Source organism: Canis lupus, chromosome 34 (genome assembly GCF_048164855.1).
Source record: "Canis lupus baileyi chromosome 34, mCanLup2.hap1, whole genome shotgun sequence".
Lineage (NCBI taxonomy): Eukaryota > Metazoa > Chordata > Mammalia > Carnivora > Canidae > Canis > Canis lupus.
In genome coordinates this window covers 10,729,523-10,748,667 of record NC_132871.1, presented here as the reverse complement: position 1 = coordinate 10,748,667, position 19,145 = coordinate 10,729,523, and the positions used below count along the sequence as shown (strand labels likewise).

At 34.9% G+C, this 19,145-nt stretch overlaps 1 protein-coding gene across 5 annotated transcripts in view; it reads left to right on the top strand.

Moving 5' to 3' along the window:
* Window positions 1-19,145, top strand: part of MTX2 (metaxin 2) — a 66,612-nt gene that overhangs the window by 32,591 nt on the left and 14,876 nt on the right. For all 5 annotated transcript variants that reach the window (XM_072811464.1, XM_072811468.1, XM_072811463.1 and 2 more), the window contains exon 4: window positions 16,115-16,187. In XM_072811464.1, coding sequence (XP_072667565.1) covers window positions 16,115-16,187 — 73 coding nt within the window. The remainder of the gene's footprint in view (window positions 1-16,114; window positions 16,188-19,145) is intronic.

The window sequence follows — 19,145 nt, the reverse complement described above, 5'->3', positions numbered from 1 at the left end:
TAGCGTCTTGACAATCAATAGCACAAGCTATCAGTTATCAAGTTCTCAGTTATCTTAATTTCGGCTCAGGTCTTGATCTCAGGGTCCTGGGATGGAGCCTCACATTGGGCTCTGCTCTCTGTGTGGGAGTCTACTTGTCTCTCTCCTGCTCCCTCTTGTTCTCTGCTACCCCACCCCAGCTTGCGTGCACTCTTTCTCAAATCAATAAATAAAATGTTTAAAAACAATTTTTGAGGGGACATATTTGAATTTGTCTGAACATTATTAATTTTTGTAATCATTCATACCATACCTAAAATGTTAATATTGAGTGCTTTAATTCAAAGTATTTTTTTAAAAAAATACTGAATAAGATTTGTTTTAAAAGTGAGTTTTATTGAATACTTTTGTTGTCTAAGGTATTCTACTGAGAGCTTTTTTTAAAAAAGAATTTTATTTATTTGAGAGAGAGATTGAGAGTGAGCATGAGCAGGGTGGGGAAGGGCAGAGGGAGAGGGAGAAGTAGACTCTCCACTGGGTAGGGAGTCTAATGTGAGGCTTGATCCCAGGATCCCAAGATCGGGACCTGAGCCAAAGGCGGATGTTCAACTGATTGAACCACCCAGGAGCCCCTCTACTGAGAGCTTTTATGTGAAGTATCTCATTCAGTCTTTACCATAACCTTGGTGTAAGGGACTATTATGACTTCATTTTAAAGATGTGGAAACTAAAACTAAGAGCTTTGCCCCACATCATAGAGCCCGCAGACTGTGGCAGTAAACAGACAGTAGCAGCATTGGTTGAGTACCTACCTAAATGCTTATTGCTATGCTGAGCACTTAATTCTTTTTTTTTTTTTTTTTTAAGATTTTATTTATTTATTCATGAGAGAGACAGAGGCAGAGAAGCAGACTCCCTGTGAGGAACCCAGTGCGGGACTCGATCCCAGGACCCTGGGACTCCCTAGGATCACACCCTGAGCCGAAGGCAGATGCTCAGTCACTGAGCCACCGGGGTGTCCCTGAGCACTTAATTCTTATTAACTCATTTAATACTTAAAACAACTGAATGGGTAGGTGCCATTATAATCCGAATTTTGCAGGTAATATTAGTAAGAACAACAATAATAACGAAGCTAAAATGTATACAGCACTTACTCCATGTGCCAGGCCTCGTTAAATGTATCTTTAAGATACATAGATGATTTTCCCACTCAGCAACTCTAGGAGATGGGTAGTGGTATTATTCCCATTTTACAAATCAGGGAGTTAAAGCGGAGACATTAAGCAGATGGCTCAAACTTACATAGGTAGTACTTGGCAGAGCTGGAATGCAAACCTGGGGAGTCTAGAGTCGTAACATTTTGTTGCATAGCAGTTCAGTCCAGTGACACATATCTTTGAATTTTTATTAAAAAATAAGTAGGCATTTAATTCAAAAATCATTTCTGACATTTCCCATCAAGTTATATCTTACAACTTACAGATTACATTAAGATGGGAAAGATAAACATGTGTCTCAGCTTTTGGACCTCTGCAATGTGATAAAGGCAGTCTTACCTATGTTGTCAGTTATTGTGAAGTTCAAGTTAGATAATAAATGAGAAATTCTTTTGAAAAAAGTGAAAGGAATAGAAATAGCAGTAGAAATAACAAGATGTTGAATGCTGAATTAGTACCTTATACATATTTTATGAAGTATATAATAAAATGTTACTTTCTAGTAAGTTTTAGAAAGGATATTGTTTATTATATGAAGCTAATTTAAAAAGAAACTTGTTTTTCTTTTTTGTATGGCTTTATCTGTTGTAGAAGTTTGGGCTTATTTTTAGAGAGTGTCTCAAACTGATGATCATTATTAGAATGCTACATAAAAGAAAATGTTCTTTTTACTTAGTTTTTATACTTACTTCCTGTAAGAATAACATGTAGGCTCAGGTTAAGGGAAAGATCACTATTCTACTTAATAGTCTCATTATTCCCTATTTTTCGTGAATAAATACCCTGTTCTAAAAATGAAAGGGCAGACAACAAAAAAACTTTTTTTTTTTCTATTGAATATGTTGTATCATTTAAAAAAAAGTCAGCATTTTTATAGGCCCTATTAATTCTGGGCCATGAATACTTACATGTTAGATCTGCTAATAAATTGTTAGCTGACCCTTGCTTTTTCCTTTTAGCAAATGATGCCTTTTAGGTAGACATATTAATTAGCAGTTAAATGATAATATCCTCATGTAGTGATTGGGAAGAGTAGGAGAGAGGAGTATCTCTGTCTCCTTTGGACTGTGAGTCAGTTGTTCCACTGGAGAAATAGCAGTAATTCTGAAAATACATCTACTGTAAACATGTCATGTCATCCAGGTGGTTGCAGTGGACAACTTGTAGAACTACAGGGGAAATGATTTTTGAATTTTCAGTTTGGTTGAATAGGATACATTTTTTCTTCAAATTGTTTATGGTTGTATGCAATTTTTTTAAGTGTATGTTCAAACCTGATAGAAGTAGGATGCCACCAGTGGATATATTTTAATAGAGAATTAAGAGAATACTGTTTTATGAAAGACATTTTTTGAATTGATGTAACTTAAAGTTTCATAGAGCATAAAAGTTTTTCGAGGTTTGTTCATCCCTCCATTTTGATCATCCTCTGCAAAATGAGGCTTTTGTATTTATCTTCAGGATTAGAAGAAGGAAAGGAAAGCTTAAAGGGAGAGAGAATTTAGGGAACATTTATTCCATAAGGGAACCTGTAAAATCCTTTTCAGTTATTTTAGTAAAATGAGAAAAATGGAGGCTGTAGGATGTTTCCTTGATATTATAGAATTTAAATTCTTCAGATTGAATGTCTTATGTCACCTCTTATATACCAGCAGTATTATTTTGGTGATTTATGCTTATAAAACTTGGAAGGACTTAAATATATAAAGTATGGTCTTCAGAAAAGATAATTTAAGTTGAACTTAAGTTGCAAACAGAATTTAGCAGATTAAAAACATTTTCAGTATTAATATTAATTCCTCAACATATAAATGGTACAGTATATATAAAACATTTAAATTAGTCTACAAGATTTGTGAAAATGAAGATTGTCAAAATAGAATTAGGTGGCTATTAGAGTTGTCATTTTTAGTAAATAATAAAATGAATGATTTTACAGAATAATAGTTTGTTGACCTAAGTATCTATTTAACTTAGCAAAAATGGACTTTCCTGCAGTCAAGGAGAGTTTGCAAGTTAGAATATCAACCATATACTTTTCTGTTTAAAAAGTAAAGAGCAAGCAGGATTTAAAAATTTGTTGCTGTTAAACAGAACAATGAAGACATAGCAGTAAGATGAAAAAATGACAGTCTATTTTTTAAACAGAAAAGGGCTAGAATTCTTCATTATTAGATATACAGTATCAGCATAATCGATCTAGCAGCATTATATTTGAGCTGAAAATACACTTAAATTTGAGGCCATACACTAGCCTGTGTGAACGAAACATCTTTCATATAGTTCTGAGATGAAATTACCCTTGAATGAATAGCATCTTCATTTATCTTCAAACCTCTTCTGTGCTCTTTAGTGTATCTACTCTTTCAACATTCCACAACAAGAATTACATTACACCATTATACCAGAGTACTTGTGCGGTGTGAAATAGATTGGTTTGGAAAATGAACCTGGCTTTGCTATAAATTACATTCTCAGGTACAAAGGAATTTGTTATTTTGTTTAAAATAGTCACAAATATAATTAAAGTCTTAATTTATGTTAAACTACAAATATGGCTATTACTTTAACTGGATTAGGAACTTAATCTGTCACTTCAGGAATGATACCTAACACTTTTCATTTGTAACCTTAGATACATTATTTCAATTACAGGGTCTGCAGCTGTTTGATATAAAAAATGAATTATTTCGTAGGTAGATTTGTTCATGGTTTTTAATTTTAAAACATGCTTCTTCAGTAAGGTGGAAAATAATTCTTCAGTTGTCGTCACAGATTTTCTTTTGTGTACTGGTAAAACAAGATATGGATTAAAATTCAGAACCATTTTCATTTTGTGCCCTGAAAATGGCATTGCATGCTTTAGAATAGTCCTTAGTGAATTCTTATGTGAAATATTTCAAATTTAATTATGAAATGAATAGAAGCTTTGTCCTAAAGAAGAAAAGCCAAGGTCTGCTGTCTAAGGATAGCTTTTACATGGTTAGACTGAAAATTGCTTGTTTCCCTATCTAGATTTGGATAACTTTGTTAAATGATCTACTTACATTTAGAAGCTACGTTTATAATCCCTTACTTTCCATGGTATTTATCAGCGTAAGGTACTTAAATCTTTTAAACATTTAAGAACAATTCTTTCAAATTTTGTATTATTTTTATATTTTTAGTGGCAAGCAATGTTGATTTTACTGCTTAAATGCAGAGTGTTCTTAAGTATTTAACTTGTAAGACAAGTAAATGTTCATTTTGGTTTTGGAATAAAGAAGAGGAAAGAAGATAGTTGGTGCTGATTATTGGTAAATGATCCAATATTGGGTTACTATTAGTTTATCAAGATGAATACATTTTAGATCCTTGCCATCTACTATTTAGCGTATCCTAAGAATTTTAAATTTGTTGGAGTTTTTTGTTGTTATTTTTCTCAGTTGGGAATATTTATTTATAAATAATAAAACTTTTAAAAGGATTATAGGAACTCAAAAAAAAAAAGTTTCCTTTCTTTACTTCCAAAGTGTTCATTGAGTGCCAAAAATGTGACTGGTATTGCTTTAGATTCTTGAGTGATAGAAATTATTCTGTGTCGTTGTCTATTTTATAGCTCCTTATGCTTAATATTGGCCTTACAACTTAGTTTTATTTATATTTAATTCTAACAGGGAGAGTTTGTATCTTTTCCTATTCTGGTTATCTTTTTGTTGCTTTCTTTCTGAACTTGATTTTATTTCTACAGCTGTCAGATGTTGATGTATCTAAAGTTGAGTCAAATATTCCAAAAGTAGTTCTTGGCATACTCTGATGTGATCTGTCTCAATGTGCTCTCAATAGCATTTCATGTTTTTGAGACCAAATTTTCTCTCTTTAAAGCTATTTATGCTCACTGAATTGTGGTTTCTGATAATTTTTTAAGTTAAATTCCTGTTACAATTTTTCTAAAATAATACCTGCTTATTGATGTAGTTGTCATGTTATTGATTTATTTTTATTTTTAAAACTTTTTTTTTTTTTTTAAATTTATTTATGATAGTCACACAGAGAGAGAGAGGGAGGGAGAAGCAGGCTCCATGCACCGGGAGCCCGACGTGGGATTCGATCTCGGGTCTCCAGGATCGCGTCCTGGGCCCAAGGCAGGCGCCAAACCGCTGCGCCACCCAGGGATCCCTAAAACTTTTTTTTTTTTTAAGATTTTATTCATTCATACATGAGAGACAGAGAGAGACAGAGAGAGAGAGAGAGAGAGAGAGGCAGAGACACAGGCAGAGGGAGAAGCAGACTCCATGCAGGGAGCCCGATGTGGGACTTGATCCCGGGACTCCAGGATCACGCCCTGGGCCGAAGGCAGGCGCTAAACCACTCAGCCACCCAGGGATCCCCATGTTATTGATTTTTTAAAAATAACTGAATTTAACAGGAGTTACATCTAACTTTTTAATGCAGTGAGCTTTGGTTCCATAAAATAACAAAATACTAATCTTTGTTGTATCTCACTAGTGTTTCTACAAATTTAGGTATGTTTTCATTTATTATTGTGAATATCTATGGCCTAGTCATTGAGCAAATGTTACATGAGAATGTATAGTATGCTGAGGATAAAGTAGTGAATGAGGTAGACATGGTCAGTGTGTGCTCACAGAGCTTACAGTTTGGAGGTCTTTTATCAATTCATTTATCAGTTTCATCAGTATGTACGACTTTGAAAAATTATTCATAAAAGTTTGTGTTAATATCAGGACATCTTTATACCCTTGTTTTTGCCTTGTTTAAAAGATTTGATATAAGGTACATACTGCAAACATAGAAATCATGTATTTACTCTTTACCTTATTATTCTTTAAACGTACTTTTGGTTATGTTCCCTAATTTATTCTTTTAATATCTATTTAGGGATTTTTATCTTATGTACAATTTTGCTGTTTTGATTATAAAGGAACAAATATAACTGAAGTACAGTATATAATTATTTACTTTTTTCCTCTTAGGGAGGTGTTAAGGGGTAATAAGTGAAGTCAGCTTTCTTTTGAAATCACCAAGTCTTTTTACCTTTGCAAATGGATAAATGAGTATTTATTGTTACTAATATTATTACTATTAATTTTAATAATACCTTAAATTTATTGAACTGTTGTGTGCCAGATGGTATATAAGATGCTTTACTTTAGTACCTCAGTTAATCAGTTTAATTAATTCTAGTCATTTTAGAAATGAGAACGCTTATGAGTTAAAGGAACTTTCTCAAGCTAACAGTCACCAAGGTTCCACCCAGAGTTGTCTCACTGTGAGACTTCTGCTCTAAGTCTTACTGTTCTATACTGACTCTTTTTTTTTTTTTTTTAAGATTTTATTTACTTATTTATTCATGAGAGACAGAGGCAGAGACACAGGCAGAGGGAGAAGCAGGCTCCTTGTGGGGAGCCCGATGCGGAACTCCATCCCAGGACACCGGGATCATATCCCTATACTGAGAATTGATACAGAGAATTTTCATTTTTCTTCTTCCTCTTCCTCCTCTTCTCCCTCCTCCCCTCGCACATCTTCCTCTTCCTCCTTCTCCTCCTCCTCCATACCCAGCATGGAGCCCAACTCAAGGCTTAAACTCACAACCCTAAGATCAAGACCTGATTTGAAATCAAGGGTTGAATGCTTAGTTACCCAAGCACCCCAAGGATTTACATTTTTCAGAAGATATCCTTGTGTTCCACTTAAACAGCGTGCTTCTTAAGTCTGTACTCTTTTAGGATCCATTAGGTTATGCTAGGCACTTAACCAGTGACAATTAAGGAGTAGGAATGTGCTGATGGTCACCCAGTCATAAGAGTGGTGTGGACAATAGAAAGTTGCCCTGCTCTAAATGATGGGAAGGAGAGTCGCCATGAGATTTGCAGCATTCTCCCTATGCAAATGTAGTAACCAGGGCAGGCCTGTGTTTGTTGGCTGGCTGTGTTTCTGTTCAACCAGGTTTAGCCCTTCTCATCATTTTATGAACTAAATATTTTTATTTACCTTTTTTGGTTTTGGTTTTGGTTAACATAATGCAATTAAAAGTTATTTGATATTTCTTTTTTTTTTGATATTTGATATTTCATGTTATAAATCAAAAATCAAGATATTTGATTTTTACTGTTATAGATTCTATTTTCTTTCTCCTGTGAGGAAGCATAATATTCATTGTTTTCTGTAAAAGATATTGGTAATTTTTTGGCTTTAAATTTAATTTCAATTAGGTTTGCTCCTCCAGATTCTTTCTGAAATATTTCTGGTATATTTCTTTGGGAACAAAGACTTAAACTAGATATGCACAATTTTTGAAGTGTTTTGTTTTATTAATATTCTGTTTACCTTATGTTAATTGTAATTTATAATAATTATAAGACCCGCATGTTTATTTTAAATCTCCTGAAGATTGGACCATAGTTGCTCAGATTTTTTTTTTTTTAATTTTTTAAGAAAAATTTTGTTTATTTATTCATGAGAGACACAGAGAGAAAGGCAGAGACACAGGCAGAGGGAGAAGCAGGTTCCATTCAGGGAGCCTGATGTGGGACTTGATCCCAGGACTCCAGGATCATGCCCTGGGCCGAAGGCAGGCACTCAACCACTAAGTCATCCAGGCATCCCAAGTTGCTCAGATTTTAATGGACTGACAGTGGCTTTCTGGTGAGCCCTTATCTGACCACTCTACATCTAATAGCAATACCTTCATACTGCTTTGTACTTCTAAGTAGCAGGAATCACCATATGTGTTTTCTAATTTCATCTGTCTCCACTGGAATGTAAACTCCATGAAGGCTGAGACTTTATGTTCGTTCACTTGTTCTATTCTCAGTGCCTACAATAGTGGTGATATATAATAGCTGCTTAGTAAGTCTGTATCAAGTATGTGGATGAATGCATAAATACTTGCCATTCATTCTTCTAGATAATCAGAATTGTGTCTTTCTATCAAGTTAGTTCACAGGAAGCTACGTATTGGATCAAATAAATTAGCCTTTTGTAGGCCTTATTGAATTGTGTTTTAATATTTTACTCCAGACCTTTAGAAGAAAAATAACATAAAAAGCAATTTTTCATTTGGCATTATGTTGTCTCATGTCATTCAGTAGCCCTTACAGAAGATTCCAGATGAGAAATGTCTTTTGGAGTTTAGTATGAGAAGTTCACTTGGGGAGTGACCCTATTCTTTTCTGAAGACTACAAATATTCCATTGATGGATTCACCACAGTTTACAGAATCAGTCTCTTACTGATGGATATTAGGCTACTGTTATAAGTATAAATATTATAAGTATAGTATAAGTATACTGTAGGATTTCTAGCAGTACAGCTGTGGGGTCAAAGGTTATATATGTTTAAGATATTTGTAATGTTGCCAAACTACCCTTATAAAAGATTCCATTGATTTCTACTCCAGCCAGTGGTTGAGTATAAATTTTATGTTTTGAATATTGACTAAGCAGCCTCTTAAAAAATATTTTTATTATTAGAAGTTTCTGTTGCTTCATTAAAAAAATTCACATAGGATTACAACTAGAAGATTTACTGGGTTTTAGACTTCTTTAGTCTTCATTTTGTGATTTGATGTATTGTTCAGATTTTCATGTTCATTTATCGAGCCGATAATCATTATCTGGCACATAACTGGGAATTACCATAGTAAAAGCTAGTTTTAGAAGACAGAAGCATCTGAATAAGTATCAAGAAGAATCAGAAGCTTAACTACCATGTTACTGAAAGATTGCTGTAATAGGGTCCCTGTCTGTATTTCTGATATTCTGTTATCTACAGCATTTGAAAGGGTTTTCTCAACATTTAAACTGCTAGTTTTATAATCAAAGCAGTGGCATTGTTATTTATAATAACACTTTTGAATCTGGGATTTAAGGTTATTTGTAAGGGTTGAATTGACTGGTAGCAGATTTTTCTTGTTCTTTATACTTTTGGCTTTGCTTTCACTTAATGCAAATAAAATATATTTTAATTTTCAAAATCATTTTTTACAAAAAAATCTGAGCCATGATTCCCAGAAGATAGGATTCAGAAGCAATTACTGAAGAACTAGAACTTAGAATCTTCATGGATTATTGCAGGTGTCATCTTCTGGGACTATTTCTAGAATTTCTCTGATTTAAAAGTTCTCCGTGCTCTTTCTAAAGAATTCAGAGTCAAGAAAAAAATATAATCCTTTTGTACTTACTTTTTTCCTTTCTCCTAACAATTGGTGACATTGGATATCCTTTTTAGCTTAGAATTAGGAATTTTAGAATCAAATTTGCTACTCTTATTTATTTAATTTTTTTTATTTATTTATGATAGTCACACACAGAGAGAGAGAGGCAGAGACACGGGCAGAGGGAGAAGCAGGCTCCATGCACCGGGAGCCCGACGTGGGATTCGATCCCGGGTCTCCAGGATTGCGCCCTGGGCCAAAGGCAGGCGCCAAACCGCTGCGCCACCCAGGGATCCCTGCTACTCTTATTAATAGACATTTGAGTCCCCAGTATTTGATTATTATGGATCAAGCTGCTGTGAGCATTCTAGTACATGTAGGTTAATGGGGGGAGAGGTATATTTCTGGGAATGGAATTATTGTCTGATACGGTAGGCATATGCTTAGTAGTAATTACCAGACAGTTTCAAGGTAGTTGGATTAATTTATACTCCCACCTGTAATGAGAGGCTTATTTTACACACACATACACACAAACATGCACACACGCACACAGTCTGCTATCCCCCCCATATCCCATCCCCAAATCCGGATACCCAGAGGCAACCAGCTTTCAATTCTTTCAGCTGTGTTATTTTTCCAGGTATTTACCTCTGTATTTTTAAGATGCTTGTGTTATTAGTTCAATTAAAAATTTTAAAGGTATCTATTGAATTCCACTATGAAATTCCCCTCCTACAACTCCCCTTCCTCTTCTTCCCCATCTTCCCAGTTATGTTCTCAGTTTTTTGGTTAAATTAGTATTCAGTGTTTATATTATAATTAGAATGTAAATATTGATCTCAGTTGAGTGGCTCAGTATGAACATATCCTTTTTTCCTTTTTTTTTTTTTTTTAAGATTTTTATTTATTTGAGAGAGAGCATGAATAGGATGAGGGGCAGAGGGAGAAGTAGGAAGCCCCATTCAGAGCTCAATCCCAGGAGTCATGACCTAGCCAAAGGCAAATGCTTAACTGACTGAGTGACCCAGGTGCCCTGAACATATTCTTTCTGTATGACCCCTCCACCTCTCCATCCCGCCCCCACCCCCAGTTAATAATCGTTTTATTTAATTCATTTGGGTAGTTTTCTCTCCTAAACTCTGAACTGTAATATTCCCCCTCACAATGGTCAAATACATCAGATTCTTTCTTTTCACTTCTCTCAGAAATACTACCCTTGAAACTCTTGTTCCTTCTACTCTAATTGGAACAGTTTTTTTTCCCCCTCTGCTGGCTTCAGAGGTGTTTTCTTATGACTGCTATTCATCATCATCCATGGAATTCTTTTTGCTTTTCTTTTATGTTGGATTCCTTATTCTCTGGATCCTGTATTTTTTTTTCTTGGTTTATTATTTCTATTTTGTGCAGTACATTCTTCATTAGCTTCTTAGGGAAGGGTACACGGGAAATAAAAATTTAAAGACCTTGCTTATATGATACTACTTTTATTCTGTCTTCATACTTGATATCATTACCTTGGCCACATGTAGAATTTTAGGTTGGCAAGATTTTTTCTGTAATGTTTTTAAGGCCTTGTATTATCATCGAGCTTTCAGAATTGCTGTTGAGACATGAGTGTCATCTATTTGCTCAGTCCTTTGTATGCTCCACTTTTCTTTTTTCCCCTTTTCTTTCCCTTCTTTGCTTTCTTACTTCCTGTATGCCATGATCACATCCCTTAAACTCTTTGTATGTTTGTGTGTTCCCGTATTATAATAAGCATATTTGTTGTACTTACCTCTAGGCAAAGCTCTTATGCAAGTACCTGGCATATAGCAGTAAATGCTCAATGAATATTAACCATTATAATGTTTCTTTAACATTTTTTCTGCAGTTTTTCTTCCCTGTCATTTCCTTTTTTGTGGCTTATTTTGGCTCTCTATTTTTATGTTCAAGGCTTTTCTCAAATACCTCTTGGTCCGTGCTAACAGCTTATATTTGAGAGTGAGGTACTAAAAAGCTGAGGGGGGATGAGGGACTTTTTGACATGTAGGCTTTACAGTAGACTGCTTGCATAATGAGCTGCCTTTTTTGTTGGGTGCTATCCCATCTTCTCCTGCCCCTCCTCAAACTGTCAGCATTTATAGGACATTTCTACAGTTCTCTCTCTTATCTTGGAGGGACTTATTAATTTGGTTGCTAATATATGGGAGCTGAAAGGGAGAGGGGTGCTTGGGTCTCTTCAGTCAGTGTGTGCATTCTCACTTAACTCTTACTCTTTTCAGGGTAGCACCCCCACCCCACCCACCCAGGGCTGTCCGCTGTTCTTGAGACTTGAGTCAGGAGTCTTGCTGGTTCAGTTTCTTCAGAAAATGAACCTCAGTTTCCTGCCAAGTTGGAGGCAGACTAGTTCTGTGATGCTTATACAGACTTTCAGCCACCCCTCTTATTTTTAGTCCTTAACCTCACCTCTGCCTTCTGTGGTAGTTGTTGCCTCCAGTTTTGGAATCTTCCTAGTTTCTGTAAGGTGGATGCATTGATTTTTTTTTTTCCCTTTGCGTACTCTAAGATTTTAGCTTCCTCTGCCCTGTTAAGTCTGTTCTCCCATCTGACAAATGGGCAGACATTTCTGGTTTGCTTTGGTCTCCTGTCCCCCTTCTTTGTGTAATCCTGGGTTTATCAGTTTTCTGTTTCTTCACTGTTATTTTAGAATTTTTAAAAAATTTTATTTATTTATTTGAGAGAGAGAGAGAGGACACAAGCATGAGTAGTGGAGGACAGAGGGAGAGGGAAAAGTAGACTCCTTGCTGAGCAGGGAGCCCAATATAGGGCTTGATCCTGGGACTCTGGGATCATGACCTGAGCAGAAGACAGATAGTTAACCAACTGAGCCATCCAGGCACCCTAGAATTTTCTTTTTTTTTTTTTTTTTAAGATTTGTTTATTTATTTGAGAGGGAAAGAAAACACGTGGGGAGAGAGGGGTAGAGAGAGAGAGGGAAGGAGAGAATCTTAGATTCCCTGAGGAGTGCAGAGCCCGATATGGGGCTCCATCTCATGACCCCAAGACCATAATCTAGGCTGAAATCAAGAGTCCAACAGACAATCAATTGAGCCACCCAAGCACCCTTATTTTAATAGAATTTTTGAAAGATTGCAGAACTTCCAGGGCAGCGCCGGTGGCGCAGCGGTTTGGCGCCTCCTGCAGCCTGGGGTGTGATCCTGGAGACCCGGGATCGAGTCCCACATCGGGCTTCCAGCATGGAGCCTGCTTCTCCCTCTGCCTGTGTCTCTGCCTTTTTCTCTCTCTGAATAAATAAATAAATCTTAAAAAAAAAAACAACAACTTCCAGTGATGATGTAAATGTTCAGTTATTTGTGCTGTCCAATAAATACAGTAGCCATTCACCACATGTAGCTGTAGAGCACTTGAAATATGGCTAGTGTGACTGGGGAACTGAATTAAAAATTTTATTCAATTTTAATTCATTTAAATTTAAGTTAAATAGTCACAGGTGACTGGTAGCTACCGTATTAGCACAATTATACATTCTGATAGTATGTGCTCAGTTTTTGCTGTAAATTATTTTATATTGTTAATCACTTGAATTAGTTTGGAATAAAGTATCCAGCTGAAGAATAGGAGTTAGCTGAGTTATCCTAAATGTCCTTATTTAATTAGAATTAATTTTTCTGTGGATATACATAAGAATAAATATATGAAGACTGCAATTTCAGAATTGAAAATAAAATGTGTTTTAGGTTGGTGTATCATGCCTGTTTTATTTGGGGGCTGATAAGAGATGGAAAGTGAAAGTTTGGGAACCTCCCAGGAATCTTTTTTCCATCCTACAAAAGAAAGGGAAAATATTTGAATCAAAGCCTGGTTTAGATTTAAGTTTTATTTTTATTTTTTATTTTTATTATTATTATTTTTATTTTTATTTATTCATGATAGAGAGAGAGAGAGAGGCAGAGACACAGGCAGAGGGAGAAGCAGGCTACATGCAGGGAGCCCGACATGGGATTTGATCCAGGGTCTCCAGGATCGCGCCCTGGGCCAAAGGCAGGCGCCAAACCGCTGCGCCACCCAGGGATCCCTGGATTTAAGTTTTTATATTCTCAAAGACAGTCCTAGTAATGTTCTGTTATGCATTTTTAATGTTTGGATGAAAATATTGTGTTTATGACATCAGACTTCTTTGTGAACTGTAGGTTAATTCGTAAAATTTCTTTTGAATTGGGGTTGAAGAGTAATTGTAGTAAATGTAAAATTAATCTTTGACTAATTAGAATTATGCCATTAGTTGAGGTCTGTGGGGAGTTGAGTGTTACTAAATTGGTCAAAATGCAACCAGTTAGGATGCCTGGGTGGCTCAGTGTTTGAATGTCTGCCTTCAGCTCAGGGCGTGATCCTGGGGTCCTGGGATGAGTCCCGTATCAGGCTCCCCGCAGGGAACCTGCTTCTCCCTCTCCCTCTGTCTCTGTCTGTGTCTGTGCCTCTCTCTGTGTCTCTCGTGAATAAATAAATAAAATCTTAAAAATGCAACCAGTTATATTTTAGTAAAAAAGTAAGAAATTCACAGGACTGGAAACATGGCTTTGATTGCAGAATCTTACTATTTTGCTTAATCTTTTTTAGTGAAGTAATAGCTTTTTGGAATAGCGATTAGTACAGTTACCACTGTGTATTTTGTTCAGCAACCACTGTATATTTTGTTCAGCAAAATATACAATATTTATTATTTTTATAGCAGTGTAATTGTTAACTAACAAGGGAATATTATTCAGACATTTGAGAAGATAATATTAAGTAGTTCTTTCAGATTCTTTTGTTCTTTCCTGTAGGCCTCAATCCCCTTTTATTCCTTCATTCTCAGCAGATGATTTCTTCTCCCATTTCATAGAATGTGAATGTTCTCTTGTTTTCTTGTCCTTCTTGCTTATCAAGTTGTAATCACTGACTCTAACCACCCCTTGCATTAGAGTGGAAAAAGTGTCCTATTTTCTGACAAAAACCTGTGCTTTTACATCCCTTTTTACCTTCTCATGGATCTTGTATGCTTGTTATTCTACTTGTTTTTTTGTCATTTCAGTGTGTTTCCGCTGCCTTTTCTTTTCTTTTTTTTTTTTTTTTTAACTTTTCTGTTTATGTTTTAACAAACTCAGCCTTTCTTTCTCATCGGGTACAGATACATATGTAATAGAAGGAAGACCCTTCTAATCTCTTCTTAACCATTCTTCTTGAAAGAGCTACTGATATTTATTGTCTCTAATCTTTCCATTTCTAGCAATCTGTGTTTTAATAAGCCTTCCATTTGATTTTGATACTAGTGTACGCTTGTGGGTCAGTCAAGTTGTTCACTGTCACTGTTATAATTTGAAAGCACCGGTTACAGTATTTAGAGGACATTGAATATTTACACAGACACAGAAGAATCAACTGTTGTTTGGTTGAGGTGATGTTTAAAGCTAGAAACAGTAATTGTTGGTGAATTAGAATTTGGTTTGGCTGTGAATTACAGAAAATCCAAAATAACTGACTTAAAAGATAGAAGTTTATTTCTTTTTCTTATAAACACAGGTAATCCAGTTTTGGTGACTATGATTATTGAGGAACAAGGTTTCTTCTTATTTTTATTTGTATTTTTTTATTATCTTTTAAAGATTTTATTTATTCATAGAGACAGAGAGAGAGAGAAAGAGAGAGAGAGGCAGAGACACAGGCAGAGGGAGAAGCAGGCTCCATGCAGGGAGCCCGATGTGGGACTTGATCTGGGGTCTCCAGGATCACACCCCGCGCTGCAGGCAGCGCTAAACTGCTGCGCCACCGCCACCGGGGCTGCCCAAGGAACAAGGTTTCTTTACTCTTGTTGCTCTGCCATCTTCAGTTCTCAGCTCCTATTTCATGGTTCAGTTTGACTGCTGTGGCTATAATCATCGTTTTCATATTCTAGTGAGCAGAAAAGAAAAAAAGTGGAGAGACCACATCCCTTTCCTTTTAAAGAAACTTCACAGCAGTGGCCCAGAACTTTAAGTCCCTTTGGCCAGAATTTAGACATTGGTCACATCCAGTTGTAAGGGAAGCTGGGAAGTAAACTTATTTCAGACAGCCATCTATGAAGATATAATTCATGGTTTTTAAAAGTGATTGCATAACATTCCATGATTTGGATTTACCGTAAATGATTTACTTGTTCCTTATTGTTAGACCTTTAAGTTGCTAATGAAGTTTTTGTTACTATAAACAAAGTGAAAATCAGCAACTTATGTCTTTAAAAAGTGAATTAGTGATCAATAAAAGCCACATGTTAGAATATTGAGAATTATAGGAGAGAACTTGGAAGTAGTAAATAACATTTTGAGAGTTTTCTCCTAAGACAAGAAAAGAAGAACCCATAAAGAGAAATGGAATTAAGCAATACCTTATAAAATGTGGACTTCCGTCATCATTGAAGAAAATTAAAGCAATATATAGTATTGCTGACTTATAAACTAATGCAGTAAAATAAATGTGGATAATTTACATTTTTTAAAGTGTGTATAAATGCTTAAAGTGTCATACATTTACTGGTGTCTAAGTCATACTGATTTTTTTTAGTATTGAAATGCCTTTTTATTTTGTTTGGAATACAAATCTTTTGCTTTAAATTGGTCTATTCTTTTCCTATAAAGTGCTATATATGAACTATTACTTAAGTTTAGAAAATAAAAGTTGTGTTCAAATATGTATATACGTTCACTAGGCTAACTATGCTTCTCTTGATTTGTAGGCCTTTTTGCAAATGTGTAATCTGCCTATCAAAGTGGTTTGTAGGGCAAATGCAGAATATATGTCTCCATCTGGTAAGTTTTCAAAAATTCTGTTAATATTCTACATTGATAAATTGTAGTGATAATCCATTTTTTATACCTATATTTTAAAAATGCCTATTTTTGTTTACTTATTTACCCTTTGAAGAATTATCCCATGGTTTTGTAAAGTAACAGTTGTAAACTTGATAATCTTTGGGTGGACATTGCTGCTCATTTCAACTCTTTGGTCATAGTCGGTTACTGGAAAGTTCTAGAAATTGCTTTAAGTAGTAAATATTAAGAAAATACATAATCTCAGATATCCCCAGTCATATTTACATAAGACTATTTCTACTTCAGAAAACAAATTTTAGTATTAATGAGTCCATTGGTTATTAAACATGGTTCTCTAAACTATGTTCTCATATTAAACAGAAGGAAGAATAGAGATTGTGGAATAATTAATTTGTCAAAGATCTTAAGGTCATCTCTGAATGCTTTTGGTTTCTCATTATTTTTTTTTTGTTTAATTTTTATTTCAACAAGTTTTAAGATACTTATTAAGATTTTAGCCTTTCTGCTATTTTTTATAATCAGTATTGCCTTTTCTGTGTATCATGTATTAGTAGTTTAAGGTACAGTTTTAAATAAATATGATTTAGATAATTTTTAATATAAAAATATAGTGCCATAAAGCTGATAAATAAATGTTAACTAGAATTGGTATGGATAATAATTATGGATCTTACTTTGCAATAATAACACAGAATTACTCCTTTATGGGTAAATCCATTAAGTCCAAATGATTGGGATAAATGTGCTACATTGCTTTTCAGAGAGACATTTACATATCTTCTCACTCCGAAGATAACTTAGAAATGTGTAAAAGACTTTCTTTTCATCTTAGGTTCTTAAAGTGGTAATTGTCAAAAACTGTGAAGACAGCCTCACACACACTGAAAATTCTACATTAATACATCTACACTTACAGATTGATGAATCTACATTTTAAAACATTTCCATAAAAAATTTCTAGTCTTATAAACGTAGACATATTTTAGATTGTTGAAGACCATTAACTGACTCATTTTCTGTTAATTTTAAATGTATGTTTTATAAACTTTCTGAATTCTGGTGAATTATATTGGGTTTTGTCCCATCTTTTTCCTTTGTGTAATCATGCAAAAAGTGTAGCTACACATATAAAAAACTTAATAATCTAATACTAAAGTTGATGTCTTTGGCAAATGAGGAGAAGCCATAGAGTTCATCCACCTATTTCCTAAGATGGCTGTACTAAGTTATCACCTAGCTAGATATCGGTTTTTTAATAGACCCTATGAAAGACAAATATAGAGGCTATAAGACCTACACACATTCATACATACATTCGTAGGAGGAGTTTCCTGTAGGTAGATGAAAATGACCCTTTCTATTTAAGGCATTTATTTAAATTTTATCATCACTCTAGTATTATTCTCTTTTATCATATGATTTTGGGTGATGAGTGGTATGTTTTGTTTGCTTGATCTTGCTATGGTAGATTTTTAAAGCAGAGAGCATCACAGAGTGGTCAGAAATCAAGTCACTCTTGGCTAAGAGTTAGGAAATTTTTACTCTAATCCTTCTGTGACCCTGTCACATATTAACAATTTTCTTGGGAAATTTCACTTCTCTTTTTTGAGCTTCAGTGACTTCATCTGTAATGTGTAATGGTTGGATTAGATGTTATGCAGGGCTCTTTTTATTTCTAGTATTTTCTGAATCTACAAACTTGCTTTCTTTTTGCTTCCTTTAAAAACCAAAGTTCTAAAAATGATTATTCTGCTTAACATAAGAAATAGAGCCCTCAGTTGTTTTTTTTCTTTTTTTAATGATCTCTGATTGATGCCACAGAATAAATGTCTTACCATGCTTTTGCTTGATACCTGCAATAAGGATATAACATTGGCTCCACTTTAAGTCAGGCAAGTGACAAAAAACATTATTCACTTCTAATTTGTTGCCTTGATTTTTATATGTTTCTTTATATTTAGACATACATGAATACTCAGTTGATTACCCACACTGCTTTCCTGCTTCAGAATCTACTGAAAGCATTTTTTTTTTTTTTTAAAGAAAATACAGGGGTGCCTGGTGGCGGTGGCTCAACAGTTGATTGTCTGTCTTCGGCTCAGGGTGTGAACGCAGGGTCCTGGGATCGAGTCCTGCATTGGGCTCCCCATTGGGAGCCTGCTTCTCTCTCTGCCTCTCTGTCTTTCATGAATAAATAAAGCAAATCTGAAAGAAAGAGAGAAAGAGAGAAGAAAGAAAAGAAAGAAGAGAGAGAGAGAGAGAGAGAGAGAAAGAAAAAGAAAAAAGGAAAAAGAAAGAAAATACAAACTCCTTCTTCCAAGAAGGCAAACTGAATATTGAAAATGAGAAATATACGTGGCTTTCAAAGTGTTAAAACCTAAAAATAGCCTTCAGTTTAGGCATTTATCCACACATCGTTTTCATTCTCAGATCATTTTATCTCAGAGGACCTGCACTATTTCTAGCATTTTAGTACTTACAAAGATTTTATCCCAAGTTAAAAAACAGTATGACCTAATACTCAGATAAATTCTTTTTTGCAAGATTTATAAAGCAGTAGGAAAAGGAACTGTGCAATTCAGTGTTTTTATATTTGTAATATGGAAATGTCTTCTAAATATATCTATTGAGTTGTTATTTCCCTGAAGGGGCCTGCCTGCCTTTTGTAATGCGTGTTATCCTATGGATATAGACTGAAGCTTTTGTTGGTGCTATGGACCTCATCCATTACCCTTGGGCTGAGTGAGACAGAGAGGAGTGAATCTGTTAAAAAGGACCATGAAGAAGCCTGCTGTTAGTGTGAACTCTATTTGAACTAGGTCTGATAGCAAGTTTCATCCTCTAGCTTTTGGGGTGAACTTTATTGCTATTTGGAGACTATTTCATCATCTCTGATAATTTCATCAACTATAGTATTTATAAAAATGAAATACT